The following is a 17973-nucleotide window of genomic DNA, read 5'->3' as shown; positions in this document are numbered from 1 at the left end:
TGATCGGAGATTCCAGATCCAACATAACAGATTGAGATAATCTGGGTAAGACTAACACCTCCATGTAGCGTTGTATCCTCCCTGGATTAGAGTTGCGTGTTTCCCCATTCAGGTGAGATTGTTGCAGATTATACAGGGACAATTAATCCCTGAATTTTGTATCAATCTCCTTCACCTGGTAGAGCCCTGTACTGGTGGACAGGAAAGGAACATGTGTACGTGTTCGGAGACCTCGCAGTGCCCTCGCCAGCATCCTTCCACATTTATTACCATACTCATAGCAGTAACTACGACATTTATTAAGACCTGCTTTAGCTTTACCCAAACACAACATTTGCTTTAATGCCTATGTTGCATTTCAGAACTTGTGCAAAATCTGCGTGTTTAGGCCAAAAGTGATCTATTCTAGAATACATCTGGTGCAGGTGGGAGTAAAACATATAATGTCTCCCAGTGGGGTTCACAATCTGCCAGACATCCACTAATTGATATTGTTGCATGCAGTGTTTCAACTGATCTGGAGGTCTGGCTGTGGGATGGCACTGCCACACTGGATGTTTTCATTTCAGGATTAGGGGCAACGTTAAGGTCCCCCCCCCCCGCACACACACACACACAGAGCCACAGGCCCTCTGTAATTTCTTCCAATTTCTCAAGCAATTTTTTTTCAATTTAAAAAAATGCTTTTGATGCACATATATATATATGTGTGTATGTATGTATGTAAATGTGTGTGTGTGTGTGTGTGTATATATATATATATATATATGTATATGTGTGTGTGTGTGTGTGTGTGTGTGTGTGTGTATATGTATGTGTCACCAATTGTTCTTCCATAATCCCTTTCATAAACAACATGCCTGCTGAATCTTTATACATGTCAAAAAAATGCCAGGATACAGAACCAGAGATCAGGATCAATACACCCACGGACCTTGAATCTACTGATCCACAATGATAGGCAATTGGATACTTTTTTATTAGAGAGTTTTGGAATATTAGCTTGCTTAAAATGAGTTTCCTGGAGTAGCGCCACCTGGACCTGGAGCTTAGCCACTTCAACAAGTAAGGCTGAGCGTTTTTCAGATACAATCAGTCTCTTGTCATTAAATGCAACCAATTTATTGCGATCCATGGATTAGCACAGAAATTTCCACATGTGTTTTTTGTATGGGCCTTGGGGATAGGGTCCGAAAGGGGACAGATGAGTGGCAGGGATTGAAAAGGGCAGGGAGGTGGGACAGGTCTGTTGGGGTAATTAAGGTATCCCCATTCGGCTCCCCACTCGGAACTAAGTGCAAATAGTGAGAATAAGAACATTGTAATCAGAACCGCATCATATCACTGAAGAAACAAATATTCATGGGTCAGTACAACTAAATCACAAATGAAACCTATAATATCTGGACCATTCATGATCCAGACTAATCTATATTATTGTGCAAAACAGAAAAGCAGGAGTGTATGCTCCTATAAAACTGTAGCATGTAAACAACAAATGAGCAGCCTGCATTTTTGGAACCAGCATAGCAACACAACATAAGTCAAGTAAAGGATATAATTACCACGGCCCATGCCTGGTTAGAGCAGGCCGAGCATCTCTCGGAGTTCAAAGGAGAATTCTACCATGGAACACACTACGGAGAAGTTCATTGAGTAAAGTAAAAAGAACAACACATTCAAAAGGAGAGTCAGGCCCAACTGTTCTGTTGAGGTGGAGCGTGACGCTGAGACTTCTTGGCCTGTGTGCGCCATTGTGGAAGTTGCAGTGCGGTAAGAAGACGGCGTTGTTGGCCAATTTGGTATGGATACTGAAAGTAGGTTGCAGGTAGCCAGTAACGAAGGTAGAACTGTAGCATTATGAAAGATTGCCGTCTTCCCATCTTTATGTGCCGTGAGATGGAATGGGGAAACCCCACCTGTAAGAGATTTCCGGTTGCCGCAGTGTTGTGAGAACTGGCCTTTGCACAGCATTAGCGTGTGTCGAAATACGTCTTGAAGCAGCCGTATCTCGCAGTCTTGGAAGGTGATAGGTTCTTGGTTCTTTGCTGCCCTCGTGATGGATTCTTTGACCGCAAACGAGTAGACCCTACATATGACATCCCCCGGCCTGGACTGATCTGGGCTTTTAGGACCCAGTGCACAGTGTATGCAGTTCAATTCTAATGTAGAATCTGATGCCGAGTGTAAAAGCGAATAAAAGATCACAGTTGCGGCGGCGTGGAGTTCAGGTGGTAAAAAGTCTTCCGGGAGACCCCTTAACCAAATAATATAGCGTCGATTACAGTTCTCCAGGTAGTCCTGGTGCATCAGCAGCTGTTGTAAAAGCATAGAGTGAGAATTTAAAGTCTCTGTATTTTAATTCACATGTACTTGCAGATCTTTTTTTTTTTTTTTTTTTTTTTTTTAATTTTTTTTTTTTTTTTTTTTTTTTTTAAATCCTTCTACCTGATGGAGATATCTCCCCTAAAGTTGGCAATTTCTTCCTTAACTGTGTGTTTCAATTTGCCAAAGCACGCAATTGAATCTTGTTTGGTGAGAGGAGCAGGCTCATCCTCTTTACTAACACTGTATGATCTAGCTCTCATACGAGAGGTTACTGATGTGCGTGCTGTCTTCGCTGTTCACCCATTGCTTGGGGGTCAGGAATGCTCTCCCTGGGACATTGTGTGCTGCAGCCCCTCTCTCATATCCCTTGCACCCCCTGGGGTGAGCCACCACTGGATGAGGAGCCGGGTTGTAATACGGAAGGCGTGCTGTGCAGGGAGCAAGGTAAGGATGGAGGAGATCCAAGATGGTGCATGGAGGAGAGCCACCAGAATACTCCTGCAAATGTCCCAATTTTGAGAAGAATGCCCCGATTTCACGGGACTGGTTGGTGCCCCCGTGCTTCCGGTCACCTTGTTATGATTGGCGACCCATGAAATAGCCAAATAGCGCAGTCCCCCACCAATTCCCATATTACATGCATTACTAGCCCAGTGACCAGTTTTCTCAGTATGAACATTACCTTATCAATAACCAGTCTGCAGAGTATATGCATTGAAACCCTTTATAACAAGATTATGTGTAGTAAACCCAAGTGACCAGTCTTTGCATCAAATACCTAAGTCCTGAGTTTAGTTCCAAAACAGCACTGGTTTAATCACAAGTCCAGCAACATTTTAAAATGCTACCCAATCATTGTGGCTGTAGTGGATCCCAGTAGAATGCAATGTTTGAACTGCTAACTGTTGTTCAGGACAGCAGTGATTGTCTGGTGGCTGGATTGACAGGTATAGTACATTCCAAGTTCTGATGTGAGGTCAAAAAAGCTGAAATCCATGTGGGAATCAACTCTGATCTAAACTATTGGACCAACACTAATGGTGACTGATGAGGGTACAGTTATCACAATAGTAGTAACAAGAGAAACAAAACAGGAAAGGTAAACAAAGATTTTGTTCAATATTAAACAAGCATTTTTCATGCCCTGTAGCAGTAACACTGTCACAGATCATTGCATGACTAGGGCATTTGTGCCTTTGTCGGTCACCCACCTCACAATCCTCTGCAGCCCACAGTAAATGCAGCCCTGTTCAGGAATCCTGTCCGCTGGTCACTTCCTAGTCTCTGTAAAAGCTCTCCCTCCCCTGGCAGAAGTGTAAATACCACCTGAGCTGCCTCTGCTCCAGCGCTCCCTCTGGTAGTGAATTCTCCTACTTGCTGGTTATGTGATTCCCATTTGCCACATGGCCTAAAAGGAAGTGACTAGCAACAGGAAGTTGCCTGAACAAGAAGTTTATTTTGGCTCTCATCCCAGTTCCTCCAGTCTTTGTCTCCTGTTCTTGATTCTCTCGTGTACTGACCCTGGATTGGGTTTCATATTTTGGATATGTTTATTTCCCTAGTGGTTGAACTTGATGGACTTGTGTCTTTTTTCAACCTAACCTACTATGTAACTACCCAAATTCAAGAGGCCTACCCTCTCTTTTCCTGCAGCTTTTAATTCCTTCACCCCACACCTGTCTCCACCTACTTTCCAATCCCCACCCAACATAATACACATTAACCCTTTCTGATCAGCTCCCTAATACCCCAGTCATACAGACCTTTCCTTTATGCTCCTTCGTCGCTACTATCCAGGCCTCTTGAATGACAAGCCAAGAGTGAGCAAGCTGAAGGAGAGTCTGCCCAGAACTTAAAGTGTACCTATACTCAGAATTTTCACTTTACATAGAAAAGTAGGCAACCCTTTTATGTAAGGTAAAAATTCTGTGCAACACACAAAAAAAAAAAAAAAAAAAAAAAAAAGGTGCAGCACCGCCATCCTGATTCTCGCTCACCTAGGTGATCAAGAATGAATGGGAGCTCAAATCCTCCTAGGATACCTTCGTCACGCATCCGAGTATGCGCAGAAGGAGCCCTTTCGTCAAAAGAGAAGAAAGCCAATCTCACGCAAGTTTTATTCTGGTATACACAATATCGGAAAATAACTATTTTTTCTAACTCCATTTAATTACAAGCCACTTGAATCACAAGCCAAGCGTGAGCAACAGTGGTATAAGGAAAAAGTCTGCATCTTTCAAGTAGACCATGATTTTTATGCAGGACAATACTCCATCACATTCATAAAAATATTCCACTGCGTGATTAGTCAGTAAAGACTTTAAGATGAAAGAAAAATTACATGGCCCCCTTCCACAACTGATCTAAACTCTATTGAGGACGTGTGGGCCCTTCTAAAATGGGAGATTTAGTGGGAAGAAAAACAGTACACCTCTCTAAACAGTGTCTGGGAAGCTTTGGTAGAGTTTGATCAAGAAAGTGACAGAGTTGATGAATGGATGTTTTATGAATGATATAAAGAATGTTGGCTATTTTGGTCACTGAATAATTTTTTTTATTTTGTTTATTTGTAAATTTTGAGCTGTTTTTTATTCTCACTGTAACAGACCAAAATAAACAAGTGAGATGGGAAAGGTTTTGTTTTCCATTGAGTTGCAAAATAATTCTGCTCATGAATAATTGTGTACACGTGTATTCCCCTGAGAATTTACCTTTTATTAACATTTTGGTTTGCCTCATAGCGGTGTGTTTGTTCCATTTTAAAATAAATACTCACTTGCCTAATAATTGTGCACACAGTGGTATATGGAAAACCCATTTCTGGAAAAAAACATTCTGCATGCCACTAGTGTCCACCCATCTCCCTTGGCTCAGAATATTTCATACTGCCAGTATAATTCCTTTAACCTTAAGGTGAAGGAGCATCACACAAGGGTATTAAGATCTTGACTGAAATTGTTTTTTAATAATAATGGCTTTGTTCTTTGCATGACTGGGCTGTCAATAATCCTAGGTATACTCTCTTTCATAAAGAGTCAAAAGAAAGGGTGATGGTGTCTGTCTGTATGTGAGAAGTGATCTAAAAGTGAATGTGAAAGAAGAAATTGTGGATGGAACAAGCGAGGTTGAGGCATTATAAGTGGAGTTGAATGTGGGGTTGAATAACACAAAAATAATTATTGGAGTCTGCTATAGGCACCCCAGTGCTAAGGAAGAAATAGAAAATCAACTACTAGCTCTGATAAAGCAGCAAAAAGTGGAAGTGTTTTAATCATAGGAGATTTCAACTACCTTGACATTGACTAAAGTAATGGCACTACAGAAACAACAAAAGGGAGGAAATTTGAGAATTTATTACAAGATAATTTTATGGTACAGTTTATAGAACCCCCAACTAGAAATTATACTCTGCCGGACCTAGTTCTTTCTAACAATGCAGAGCTTATAACAAATAGGGATGAGCGAGCGGGAATATTAAGTTTGTTATTGTGGCGAATCGTGCCTTTCTAGCTTACTGAAAATTTAAGGGAGAACAGCCTTCTGATTCGCCGAGAGGTTGAGCTCTCGCGAAACAGGAGAATTTCCAAGGCTGCGTCATGCTACCCTGGAAATGCTCCGCGATCCCCAGGTAAATTAACCTCCAGTGCCCCAAGGATGACCATTAGGAGGATTCCCAGGGCTGAATGCAGCTCTGGGAATCCTGTTTTAATTTCCTCTTCCGATGGTTTTGCGAAATCTGTTCACCAAAATTTTGCGAAACCATTGGAAGTTCAAGGAAGTTTTCGTGAGAATGCCAGAGGCATTTTTGCTCATTCCTATTAACAAATGTGCATGTAACAGAGAATCTGGTTAGCAGTGACCATAGTGTGATATTTAATTTAATGTAAGCTGTAAACAGGAAGCAAAAACAGGAAAGATAAAAACATTTTAATTTTAAGAAAGCAAATTTTCCAATATTAAGGGTGGCTCTCTGTGACATGTTCTGGGAGAAAATATTGTCCTTAAAGAACATGAACATATATGGGAATCTTTCAAGTCTGTTCCATAAAAGCATACTGAAAAATATACTTTATTGGGTTATAGGTGTAAGAGGCTAAAATTTAAACCTAAGTGGCTCACAGCTGCTGTTAAAAAAAGCCATAAGGAACAAGAAAAGGGCAATAAAAAAATAAAGGATCACCTTCATCATTGGAAAATTGCAGAGCTCAAGTCTAAATTCATAATAGCAATGTAACTGCCTTAATTGAGTCACAATGGCTCAGAATTGATATGATTGAGAAACCGCTGGGAAAAATTAAGGTTGACAAAGCACCAGGACCTGATGGCTTACATCCACATGTCCTCAAAGAGCTGAGCTCGGTTATTGCAAAGCCATTATTTCTAATTTTTAGGGACTCTTTAATCACTGGCAAGGTACCGATGGATTGGTGTAAGGCCAATGTGGTTCCTAACTTCAAAAAAGGAGCAAAGTCATTATGAGTCATTATGAGGAAGTAAGTCAACAGGTAGACAGTGGGGTAGCAGTTGATATAGTGTACTTGGACTTTGCTAAACCATTTGACACTGTACCCCACAGACGGTTAGTATGCAAGTTAGGGTCTATAGGTTTAGAAAAGTCAATATATAAATGGATAGAGAACTGGCTTAAAAACTGCATCCAGAGAGTAGTAATTAATGATTTACACTCTGAATGGTCTAAGGGTATTATTAGTGTACCCCAGGATTCAGTGTTGGAACCTTTACTGTTTAACATCTTTATAAATTATATAGAGTTTGGGATTAAAAATACCATTTCTGTGTTTGCAGATGACATCAAAATATGTAATGGAATTAAGTCCATACAGAATGTCTATAATCTACAAGCAGACCTGGATGTACTGTTTGAATAGGCAGCCAAGTGGCAAATGACATTTAATATAGATAAATGTAAAGGTATGCACTTAGGGGCTAACAACATGCATGCTTCATACTGTCTAGGGGGAATACATTTGGGGGAGTCAGAAATGGAAAAGGATCTGGGGGTTCTGGTAGATCATAGACTTAATAACAGCAGGCAATGCCAAGCTGCAATATCTAAAGCTAGCAAAGTATTTTCTTTTATTAAAAGAGGAATAGACTACAGAGATGAAGAAATAATCCTGCCCCTGTACAAAGCATTGGTCAGACCACTTCTGGAATATGCAGTCCAGTTTTCGGCACCAGTTCACAAAAACTACATTGTGGAATTGTAGGAAGTGCAGAGAAGGGCAACTAAATTAATAAAAGGAAGCAAGGTGCTCAGCTATGAGGAATCATTAGCTAAACTGAATCTATTCTCCCTTGAGAAGAGACATTTAAGCGGGGATATGATCACCCTGTATAAATATATTAACGGTCCATATAGGAAACTCTCTTCCCCATTATTCACTTTGAGATCATTACAAAGAACAAGAGGGCACTCTTTGTGCCTGAAGGAAAACAAGTTTAAGCTCTGGATAAGAAAGGGATTCTTCACTGTAAGGTCTGTGAAAATGTGGAATCTGCTCCCTCAGGAAGTAGTTTCAGCAACTACAAAAGATTGCTTTAAGAAAAAGCTGGATGTTTTTCTAGAAGCACAGAATATAATTGGGTATTAAGGCTTTAAAGTAAAAATAACAGTGACTGTTGTTTCAGGAAACATCTGATTGCCTCATGGAATCAGGAAGGAATATTTTTTCCCCTGTTGAAGCAAGTTGTACCAGGGTTTTTTTTTCTTTCCTCTGGACCAACTATGTCTTAAAGGGGTTTTATATCTGGGATATGTTTTTTTCCCTAGTGGTTGAACTTGATGGGCGTATGCCTTTTTTCAACCTGACGTGCTCTGTAACTATGTATTAGGGAAAAAGGAATGCTAAACTCAAACTAAAGACGATTACTTATTTGGTTTTAATATTTGTATTAAAGAAATTACAAATTAAATAACATTTACATCCCGTGTTATAAACATCAAAATAATTTCAACCGTAACATAACCCATTATATACTCATCTAATCTAAATTTTTTTCTTCTTCATTTTTCATATAAAAAAAAAAATCAAAGAAAAGGGACTCATCTAAATAGGATAACTCTAAATCACCTCTTTAAGGATCAAAAAATTCAAATCATTGCAAAAACTGCTGCCAAGAATCCCACATTTTTAGATATGTGCTAGATTATTTGGAAGGCATGTCATTTTATAATTAACAAAATCCAATTCAATTTATCTTTGACATACTCCAATGATATTGAAGTTGATTTCCAAGCTATGGCTATGCTAATATAAGCTGCCAAAAACATAGCAAAACGTAACATACATTTCAACATTACTATCTCAAATTCATTGAATAAGGCGCGCTTTAGGAATAATAATACCTGTTACTGAAAAAAATTGATTGTAAACCCTTATCCAAAATTTCTTGACTTTCAGGCAAGATCACCAGACTTGCATCAATGTCCCTCTACATTGCAACCCATATAAAAGAGGGCTGAGGCCTGGGGGGTTTAATCTAGCAATGCGATCTGGCAATAAAAACTAATGTTTTATAATTGGCCTCAATCAATTTTGTATTCAGATTACTTTGATATCTGAGATTCCAAAAGCTGCCATTCTTCTATGCTCAGGACCATGTTAAGATCCTTATCCCACTTTATCATATATGGTAATTTGCAAGATGGTAAATCGAAAGCCTGATATAGAATCGAGATAAGACCTCTGGTCATTTCTATAGAGCTACATATTCTTTCCAATGTGGTAGGTTAAATTAAGCCAGCACCAAACTCTAGAATGTAATTTTACAGCAATAAAAAAAACTCCTCTAAAGTAAGGTGTTCTTTATCTAATAAGCACTAGAAACCAAAAACTTCTTGCCCTCTGAAGTCCCCAATTCATAAAAAGCCCTTTGGTAATCCACCATTTAAACTGGGTAACACAACTACCTGGAGGGAACTCAGGATTACCCCATAGGGCTTTCAATGGGTTATGAGGGGAGCATATGCTCTCTATTCTGCAGACTATCCCAAACTGAAAAGTAGTAAAAGGATAATGTTGGACATAAAATTGTTGGCCTAAGCTTAGGTGAAGTTCACATCACTGCTTTACTATTAACAGAGGGGCATGCAAAAGCCTCTATATCTGTCCACTGAGACCTAAATATTGGAACAGTTGTTCAGACTAGATGGGTATTTGAGCTGCTCTATGGTAGAGAAAGCAGTTCAGAACTCCCAGTCCTCCTAAAATTTTTGGAGCATATAGTATAGCTTTATTAATTCATGACTCTCTAACATCCCACATAAACTACATTATCTTTGATTGTATACCTTTATAATATCTCTGTCATATGAGGGTTGGTAAGGTTCAAAACAGTACAGCAAACATGGAAGAACATTTTTTTTATAGCAGCAATTATACCAAACTAAAAAGGCATAAAGCATGACCATCTTTCCAAATTCCTAGAAATGTGATGGAAAAGTGTAGGATAGTTTGCTTTGTAAAGAGTTGAAAAAGCTGAATACCTAGATATAAAGTTGACTTAAAATCCGCTTTTAAGAGATCTACTATAGAAATCAGTAAGTTCATTTTTTAAAGCCCAAGATCCTAAGTTTTCAACCGTTTTTATGAAGAGGTCCTTTTGTGTCTTTTTAGAGACTATAGTCTCCTTTAAGATATTGATAATTGTAACATCTATCACTACATTATCCTGTAGGACAATGAACTATTGTGTATGACAAAATAATTGATTTGAATATTTAACTCACCTAATTTTTAAAACTGTTAATGCTATATATTTGAAAAACATAAACATGCTTGTAAATAAATTCTTCCGTAAATGTAAGGCAAAAGATACCTTATGTGCTATGTATTCATGATTATCTTTACAGATAATAGGGTCATTATAAAGGGACCCGTTGATGCTGGAGGACCATTTACATCAACCATCCACTAGGGACAACCGACTACACACAGAGACTTACTTTGGCTCATATAAGCAGCCGAGTCTATGGCCTTTACATGGTTTCTAATGCATGCTTGCATTCCATTGCCATGTGGACAACTCATTTCACTGGCTTGTAAAAAGGAGGTTGGGCATTAAGTGTAGTTAGAATACACAGTTGTTGACTGTTTGTCTTCTTTTTTCTTTTTTTTAATAGCTTTTTTTTCTCTTTCCTTGTGGACCTCTAAGAGGGAGTGGTCAAGGTTTCACAGGTGATTTAAGTTCTGGGCAGACTGACAATGAGCCTGCTCACTCCTGGCTTGTAATACAAGTGGCTGGGAATTAGGTAGAGTTAGAAAACACGAGTTGAATCCTTATAGTAACTACAAACTGTAAGTAAACTTCTTTAACTCCTTGAAAACAATAAACATTGTAACTGGGAAAATGAGTGGTAGCAAGGTGGAAGGTTTTATTTAGTGCACAGTCTGCCATGTGTATGCACAAATGGAGCAACAGCTTCTAGGTGAATACTGCTGTGACCGATGTGAGCAATTCATCCTTTTGGTATCCTGCATTAGAGAGCTGGAGAAGCGCATTGCAACACTGAAATCACTGCATCACCTTGAGAGGGGTCTTCCGCTCTCTGAGCAGGTAGTTATTGGCTTAGATGTGGAAGGTAGATGAGAGGTTAATCAGGATGAAAATGTAGGGAGCTGGGTTACTGTAGTTAGGGGGAGTGGTAGGGGCACCCAGAAAAGGAAGGCCAGTCCTGTGTTTGAGCACCCTAACAAGTTTGCAAAGTTATGTGAAGATTTTCAGGTGGCAGACCAGAGGTGGCAACCCTAGATGTTACTGCTACCCCCAACAGCCGGAGGAGCAGCCCATCTACTGGGGGTGGGGAAGGCATAGACAATTGGTTGTCATAAGGAATTCTATGATCAAGAGGACTGATAGAATAGTTTGTCGCCCGGATACCTTCAACTGACAGGTTTGCTGTCTCCCTGGTGCCAGGGTTCGGTGCTAGACCGAGTTGACAAATTACTGGGAGGGGCTGGGCAGGAACCAGCTGTCTTGGTTGATGTTGGAACTAACGACGGGATAGATGGAAGATGGAGGATCCTTAAAAATCAGCTTAAATAACTAGGTTTTAAGTTGAAGGAAAGGACCTCCAAGGTTATATTCTCTGGAATATTGCCTGTGCCATGCGCAACACAGAAAAGGCTTAGTCCTGGTGTAAAAGGGAAGGGTTTGGGTCCTTGGAGCACTGGGCTGACTTTTATTTGGGTTACAACCTATATGCCAGAGATGGATGGCACCTAAATACAAGGGGGTCTGCTACGCTAGGGGAAAGAGTTGGGGACAGAGGGGGGTGGGACAGTCAAAAAAGGTGGCAGAAAGGTCAGGCAGGGCTCAGCCACTAGTGGAGGGTGGATTAGGGATGGAGGGTGGATTAGGGATAGTTGGAGGGAAGGGTTATGGATAAATATAGGGAGTTTCCCATGTTACACACAAACATTGGCTTCTGCAGTACTATTTGTACAGAAAAACCAAAAGCATTTGGCAAACAGTGCTGGTAATGAAGAAAGAAATGGTTTAAAGAACCTGTTCACCAATGCTAGAAGTCTGGCAAACTAAATAGGGGAGTTGGAAGCTTTAATGAATGAAGAACATTTTGACTTAGTTGGTATTGCTTAATCCTGGCTTTTTCCTTCACATGATTGGGCTGTCAATATTCCTGGTTATACTCCCTTTTGTAAAGACAGAGTCAAACGAAAAGGTGGTGGGGCCTGTCTCTATATGAGTGATTTGAAAGTGAATGTGAAAGGAGAAATTGTGAATGGAGCATGTGGTGAGGTTGAGACATTATGGGTGGAGTTGAATGTGGGGATGCATAATACCCCATTCATTATTGGTGTCTGCTATAGGCCCTCCGGTGCTAAGGAAGAAATAAAGAATCAACTACTAGCACAGATAGAAAACGCAGCAAAATCTGGAAATGTTTAATCATGGGAGATTCCAGCTACCCTGACATTGACTGGAATAATGCCACTACAGGAACAGCAAAAGGGAGGACATTTTTTAGTTTATTACAAGATAATTTTATGGTACAGTTTATAGAAGCCCAAACTAGAAATGATACTCTGCTGGACCTAGTTTTATTCTAACCATACAGAGCTTATAACAAATGTGCATATACTGTAAAAGAGAATCTAGGTAGCAGTGACCATAATATTACGTCCTCTTCGTCCAATCGGTCCCCCAGTGACTGTTTTGGCCTTTAACTGAGAGTTCTGGATGACGTTGTGCTTGCGGACGTCGCTAGGGACGCAGCGGGAATTTCAAATTATTTTGTATTGCATTCAATACAAAATAACTGTATTAAATGCAATAAACTGGATTTATATATTTAAAAGTGGTACATTGTCTTTGTATTAAAATGTATTTTACAGTATAATATATTAGTATGATATTAGTATATCAGTAGAATTAGTATTAGTATATTTGTATGAGTATATACTAAGGGAGCAAAGACATTACCAGGTAACTACTGACCGGTTAGTTTAACGTCCATAGTAGGAAAAGTACTAGAGAGTTTGATAAAGAACCACATATAGGAGTATCTGCTAGACAATAATATTATAAGTGATAATCAGCATGGCTTCAAGAAAGACAGAAGTTGTCAAACAAATTTACTCTTTTTTTATGAGGAAGTATTTAGGTAGACAGTGGAGTAGTAGTTATAGTGTACTTGGACCTTGCTAAAGCATTTGACACAGTACCCTTCAGGCGATTAATTACAAGTTAAGGTCAATAGGTTTAGAAAAGTCAATCTGTAAAGCTGCGTACACACTGCCAATTTTTGTCGTTGGAAAGGATCTTTCACGATCCTTTCCAATGACAAGGGAGTGCACGATGCATGAACGGTGCTGTACATACAGCACCGTTCATGCTCTATGGAGAGGGGAGGGGGAGAGCGACGGAGCGGCACCCTGCTGCGCGCTCTCCCCTTCACTTTCATTACGATCGGCTGTTGTCCATCGTCCGTGGATCCGGCAGGTCGGTCGTCCGGACGATGGACGACACCGACTGTACACACGGCAGATTTTCGCCCGATAATTGGCCGATGCCGATTATCGGGCGATAAAAATCTGACGTGTGTACGTAGCTTTAATGGATGGAGAACTGGCTTAAAGACCGCATCCAGAGAGTAGTGATTAATGATTCATAACCTGAATGGTCTAAGGGAATTAGTGGTGTACCCCAGGGTTCAGTGTTGGAACCTGTACTGTTTAACATCTTTATTAATGATATAGAGTTTGGAATTAAAATTACCATGTCTGTGTTTGCAGATGACACCAAACTATGTAATGGAATTAAGTCCATACAGGATGTCTATAATCTACAAGCAGACCTGGACTTGCTGTTTGATTGGGCAGCCAAGTGGCAAATGACATTTAATGTAGATAAATGTAAAGTTTTGCACTTGGAGGCTAACAACATGCATGCTTCATGCTGTCTAGGGGGAATGCATTTGGGGGAGTCAGGAATGGAAAAGGATCTGGGGGTTCTGGTAGATCATAGACCTAATAACAGCATGCAATGCAAAGCTGCAATATCTAAAGCTAGAAAAACACTTCTTGTATTAAAACAGACTGCAGAGATGGAGACATTATCCTGCCCCTGTACAAAGCATTGGTCAGACCACATCTGGAATATGCAGTCCAGTTTTGGGCACCAGTTCACAAAAAGGACATTTTGGAATTGGAGCGTGCAGAGAAGGGGAACTAAACTAATAAAAGGAATGGAGGAGCTCAGCTATGAGGAGAGATTAGCTGAACTGAATCTATTCCTCCTTGAGAGAGACGTATAAGGGGGAATATGGTCATCCTGTATGAATATATATTGCTCCACATAGAGAACTCTCTTCTCAATTTTTCACCTTGAGATCATTACAAAGAACAAGAGGGCACTCTTTGCGTCTGGAGAAAAAGAAGTTTAAGCTCCGGATAAGGAAGGGATTCTTCACTGTAAGGTCTGTGAAAGTGTGGAATCTGCTCCCTTAGCAAGTAGTCTCAGCAACTACTATAGATTTCTTTAGGAAAAAAACTGGATGATTTGCTAGAAGCACAGAATATAACTAGGTATTAAAGATTTAAAGTAAACATAGCAGGGACCTTTGGTCCAGGGAACATCCGATTGCCTCATGGAATCGGGGAGGATTTTTTTTTTATGCCTGGTGAAGCAAATTGTACCAGGGTTATTTTTGCCTTCCTCTGGACCAACTATATCCATATGGGTTTTTATATCTGGCATATATTTATTTCCCTACTGGTTGAACTTGATAGACGTGTCTTTTTTTAAATCTGACCTATTATGTAACTAAATGTGGGGCAGTGGTGTCTTTTCTCATAAAAGATGCCACAGAGTAAGAAAAAACTGACAAGTCCCACCAGATTCTAGACTGGGTATGTTGTTAACTTGTGGCTCTTGATGACAGCGCTTTTTATCTGAAATTCACCATCTAATGTATCCTATCCTCATTTATTCAACTTTTGTTGTTTGCTTCCAATAATTTTGTTGGGCATTAATGAATCATCTCCAAGTAGGTTATCCATTTTTCTTTCCTAACACTAATGGGATATCTTTCCATATGGGCAATCTAATTGGAGGTTGGTTGTCTATGGTGGGAAATTCATTAATCTATATTGGTACAGTATTGAATTTTCATACATAGAGATTCTTCTCTGTATATATGGATTAATCATATTATTTGATATATTTGGAATTCCTGCACCTTTAACCCATATTGATAGAATAAACATATATTATTACTTAAGGATTGTTGATGTCAAAATTATTCAATACCTTTATACATTCTTTTCTTTCCATTCTATTCTCTGTTTAGTTGTGCTTTTAGACATTTTCTGCTGTTTCATTGCCAAGAATAGTTTCACCCTCTAGTTCAGAACTATGTGAGCCACCAATATTGACATTTATTATACTGAATAATTGTAAGTTGTTTAAAACTTACTTAATTGCGTGGGAAATTTTCAATTTAAATTTTTTATTCTTACACATTTATTGTCTTTTCTTAGAAACAACTACTCTGTGTGCCCTTTTAGTATAAAGCTCATAATGAAGCAGACCAGCTCTGTGAAAAACGCATCAAGATAGGACCATAGGGTCCTTTATTATTCATGTACTTTTTTGGGCACAGGAATCTATGTACAAATAATGATAGTAGCAGTAAATTTGATATGCTACATTGAATCATTTTGATTGCTGTTTTGAAAAAAAAATGTTTTAATATATTTTTGTAGTACCCTAAAAATCTGCTGTTTGTAAATTTACCTTCCTATTTTGGGGTAGGGTGTTTTCTTTGTAAACATAAAGCCACAGATTATCATTTCTTTTTAGACTGAATATAGAAGTAATTGTTTTTAATAACTGAAATTTATTAGGTAAATTTTTAAAGGTGATGTAAAAAACATAAGCATATCAGCAAAAAAAGCACACTTATGTTCAACCTTACCACATTTTATGGCTGATATATCTGGATCATTCCTATAGCTACAACTAAAGGTTAAATGCCAGGGCAAACAAGAGGGGATAAAGGACACCCCTGTCTAGTTCCTCTTCTAATACACATCTGGTTAATTTAAACCCCTTCAAATTCATATGAGCTGAAGGTGCATCATAGAGAGCAGAAAGAATAAATCGGAGAAAGAAAAGGAGAAAGGTTTGTGGCTCACGCTTTGGTTTCAAAAAGAATTTGTGTATTAAGTACAAATAGTGAAAATACATATATACAATTCAATGACCATTCCTGTTAAGTAGTTCACAGGATATGGGGTTTAGTTTGGTGCTATACAGATATGCCTCTAGCAATATAACAAATTCAGCCAGTCAAGAAAAAATATGTAAAAACCGTGTTACAAGCTTGGCCCCCATTTCACCTTAGATACAAATTCAATTTCTAGTGCTTTGCCTTAAAATTTCTTCATAGCTCTTGTGCCACTTACCTTTCTGACCTGCTAGATAAGTACACCCCTACCTGCTCTCTTCCCTCCTCCAATGACCTACTAATGACTTCCCTCATAACTTTGTCACATGCAAGACTCCAAAACTTTTCTATAGCTGACCAGGAATGGTCTTCTCCATCCTATTTGGCTTGCTCCTACTTCCTGCTCTTTTAAAAGAGCACTCAAAACCCACCTTTTCAAACTTGCCTACCCGTCTTCTTCTGTCTTTTAATTTTTATTAACTTCCTGTGGTGTGGTGTGGTCCCTATTTTACTCTGTAAAGTTAGCCAGCAAAAAACCTATTAGTTTAAATGGGTTATTGAACCCCTGCACATTATGGGAAAGAACATGTTTTCTGCCTGTCTGGTTGTCTTTCCTGAATAAAATGCCAAGATATATGCACCAAAAATATATAAACTTTACCCATGGGGTGTATTTATCATCAAAACAATATAAAAGGAAAAAACACACTGGAAAAACAAATAAATATCCAACAGTCAATGTACCCATGATCAGACTAAAAGCATACCTAAACGCAGAAATTCCACTTTAGATAAAAGGGAAGACAACCCTTTTATGTAAGGTAAAAATTTTGTTTTAAAAAAAAATAAATAAATAAAAGGGTGCAGCACCGAATGGGAGCGCAAAGCCTTCCGGGATACCTACTTCACGCATCCCAGGAGGCTCTTGGGTGCTCCTGAGATTTTCAGGCATGTGCAGAAGAAGCCTTTTTGCGTAAAGAGAAAAATTTGCCAATCTCTCTCATTTCCAGTGAGATCAGCAATTTTTTTCCCCCGATTTAAGAAAAAATAGCGTATAGCTTCTATGGATCTAATTGATCTAATAGAAGATGTATAGAGCAATCCTACGTGGAACCCATGAATGTAATATAACAATTTTTTTTTATGCCTTTTAAACAGTCATGTACTGAATAAGCAAATACAACCTTCATTATCTGATTTTAAAATGAACTATCAGAATTCTTATCCTAAGTAAGAAGTTATTATCCTCAAAATAAGCATGCATCTAGCGAGGTCTGTAAACTTTTAATTCACTTTTAAAAGCTTGTTCAATAATATGAATTTAGGTAATCTTCAGGATCAGGATTTTAGGTAAGTCAAACAACTCCCATACTTGTTAAAAAAGTTAAATTGATACTGCCATATTTTACATCACTGGCTAAAACAGATAGATTTGGCCAAAATAATGTTTGAATCTAGCTATAGACTTTCTAAATTTTAGTGCCCACACAGGCTTCTGACCTACAGGTAAGTAAACATCACTTACCATTCGAAGTCGGCTTGTTTCTTGTACATATGCTGTCTGTAGTGCACCTATACTTCTCATCACTCTAGAATTGACACCAAGAAAGAAAATATTAGGTATTGCCTTCCAAAAATGTAAAGGCACCTGACAAAATATTGGAGTTGCACTAGAAGTGCAAACTGTTGGAATTTTTTCCTTAACCTTACTTGACTAGTGAGGTAACTTATCCAAACAATAATGCTTTCAACAGTAATGAGTAGATTGGTTTTTGGTGAATTTGTTAGGTGGTGCACTGTACCAGTTTTAAATGGAAGCTGAATGCCTATTGGCCCATAAAATACTGACTAGAGGGAAATTGGTAAGAGTTTTAACAGTTTTTACCAAATGCCAATCTACTCGTTACTATTCCACCAAACAGATTTCCTTA

General features: G+C 38.9%; 1 protein-coding gene across 1 annotated transcript in view; it reads right to left on the bottom strand.

Moving 5' to 3' along the window:
• Positions 1-17973, bottom strand: part of P2RX3 (purinergic receptor P2X 3) — a 95569-nt gene that overhangs the window by 66544 nt on the left and 11052 nt on the right. Inside the window, exon 4 of the mRNA XM_072424368.1 lies at positions 17568-17631. Within this exon, the coding sequence (XP_072280469.1) occupies positions 17568-17631 (64 nt within the window). The remainder of the gene's footprint in view (positions 1-17567; positions 17632-17973) is intronic.

Source organism: Pyxicephalus adspersus, chromosome 10, assembly GCF_032062135.1.
Source record: "Pyxicephalus adspersus chromosome 10, UCB_Pads_2.0, whole genome shotgun sequence".
Classification (NCBI taxonomy): Eukaryota; Metazoa; Chordata; class Amphibia; order Anura; family Pyxicephalidae; genus Pyxicephalus; species Pyxicephalus adspersus.
Note: the sequence above shows the minus strand (reverse complement) of the source record. Positions and strands in the feature narration are given on the sequence as shown.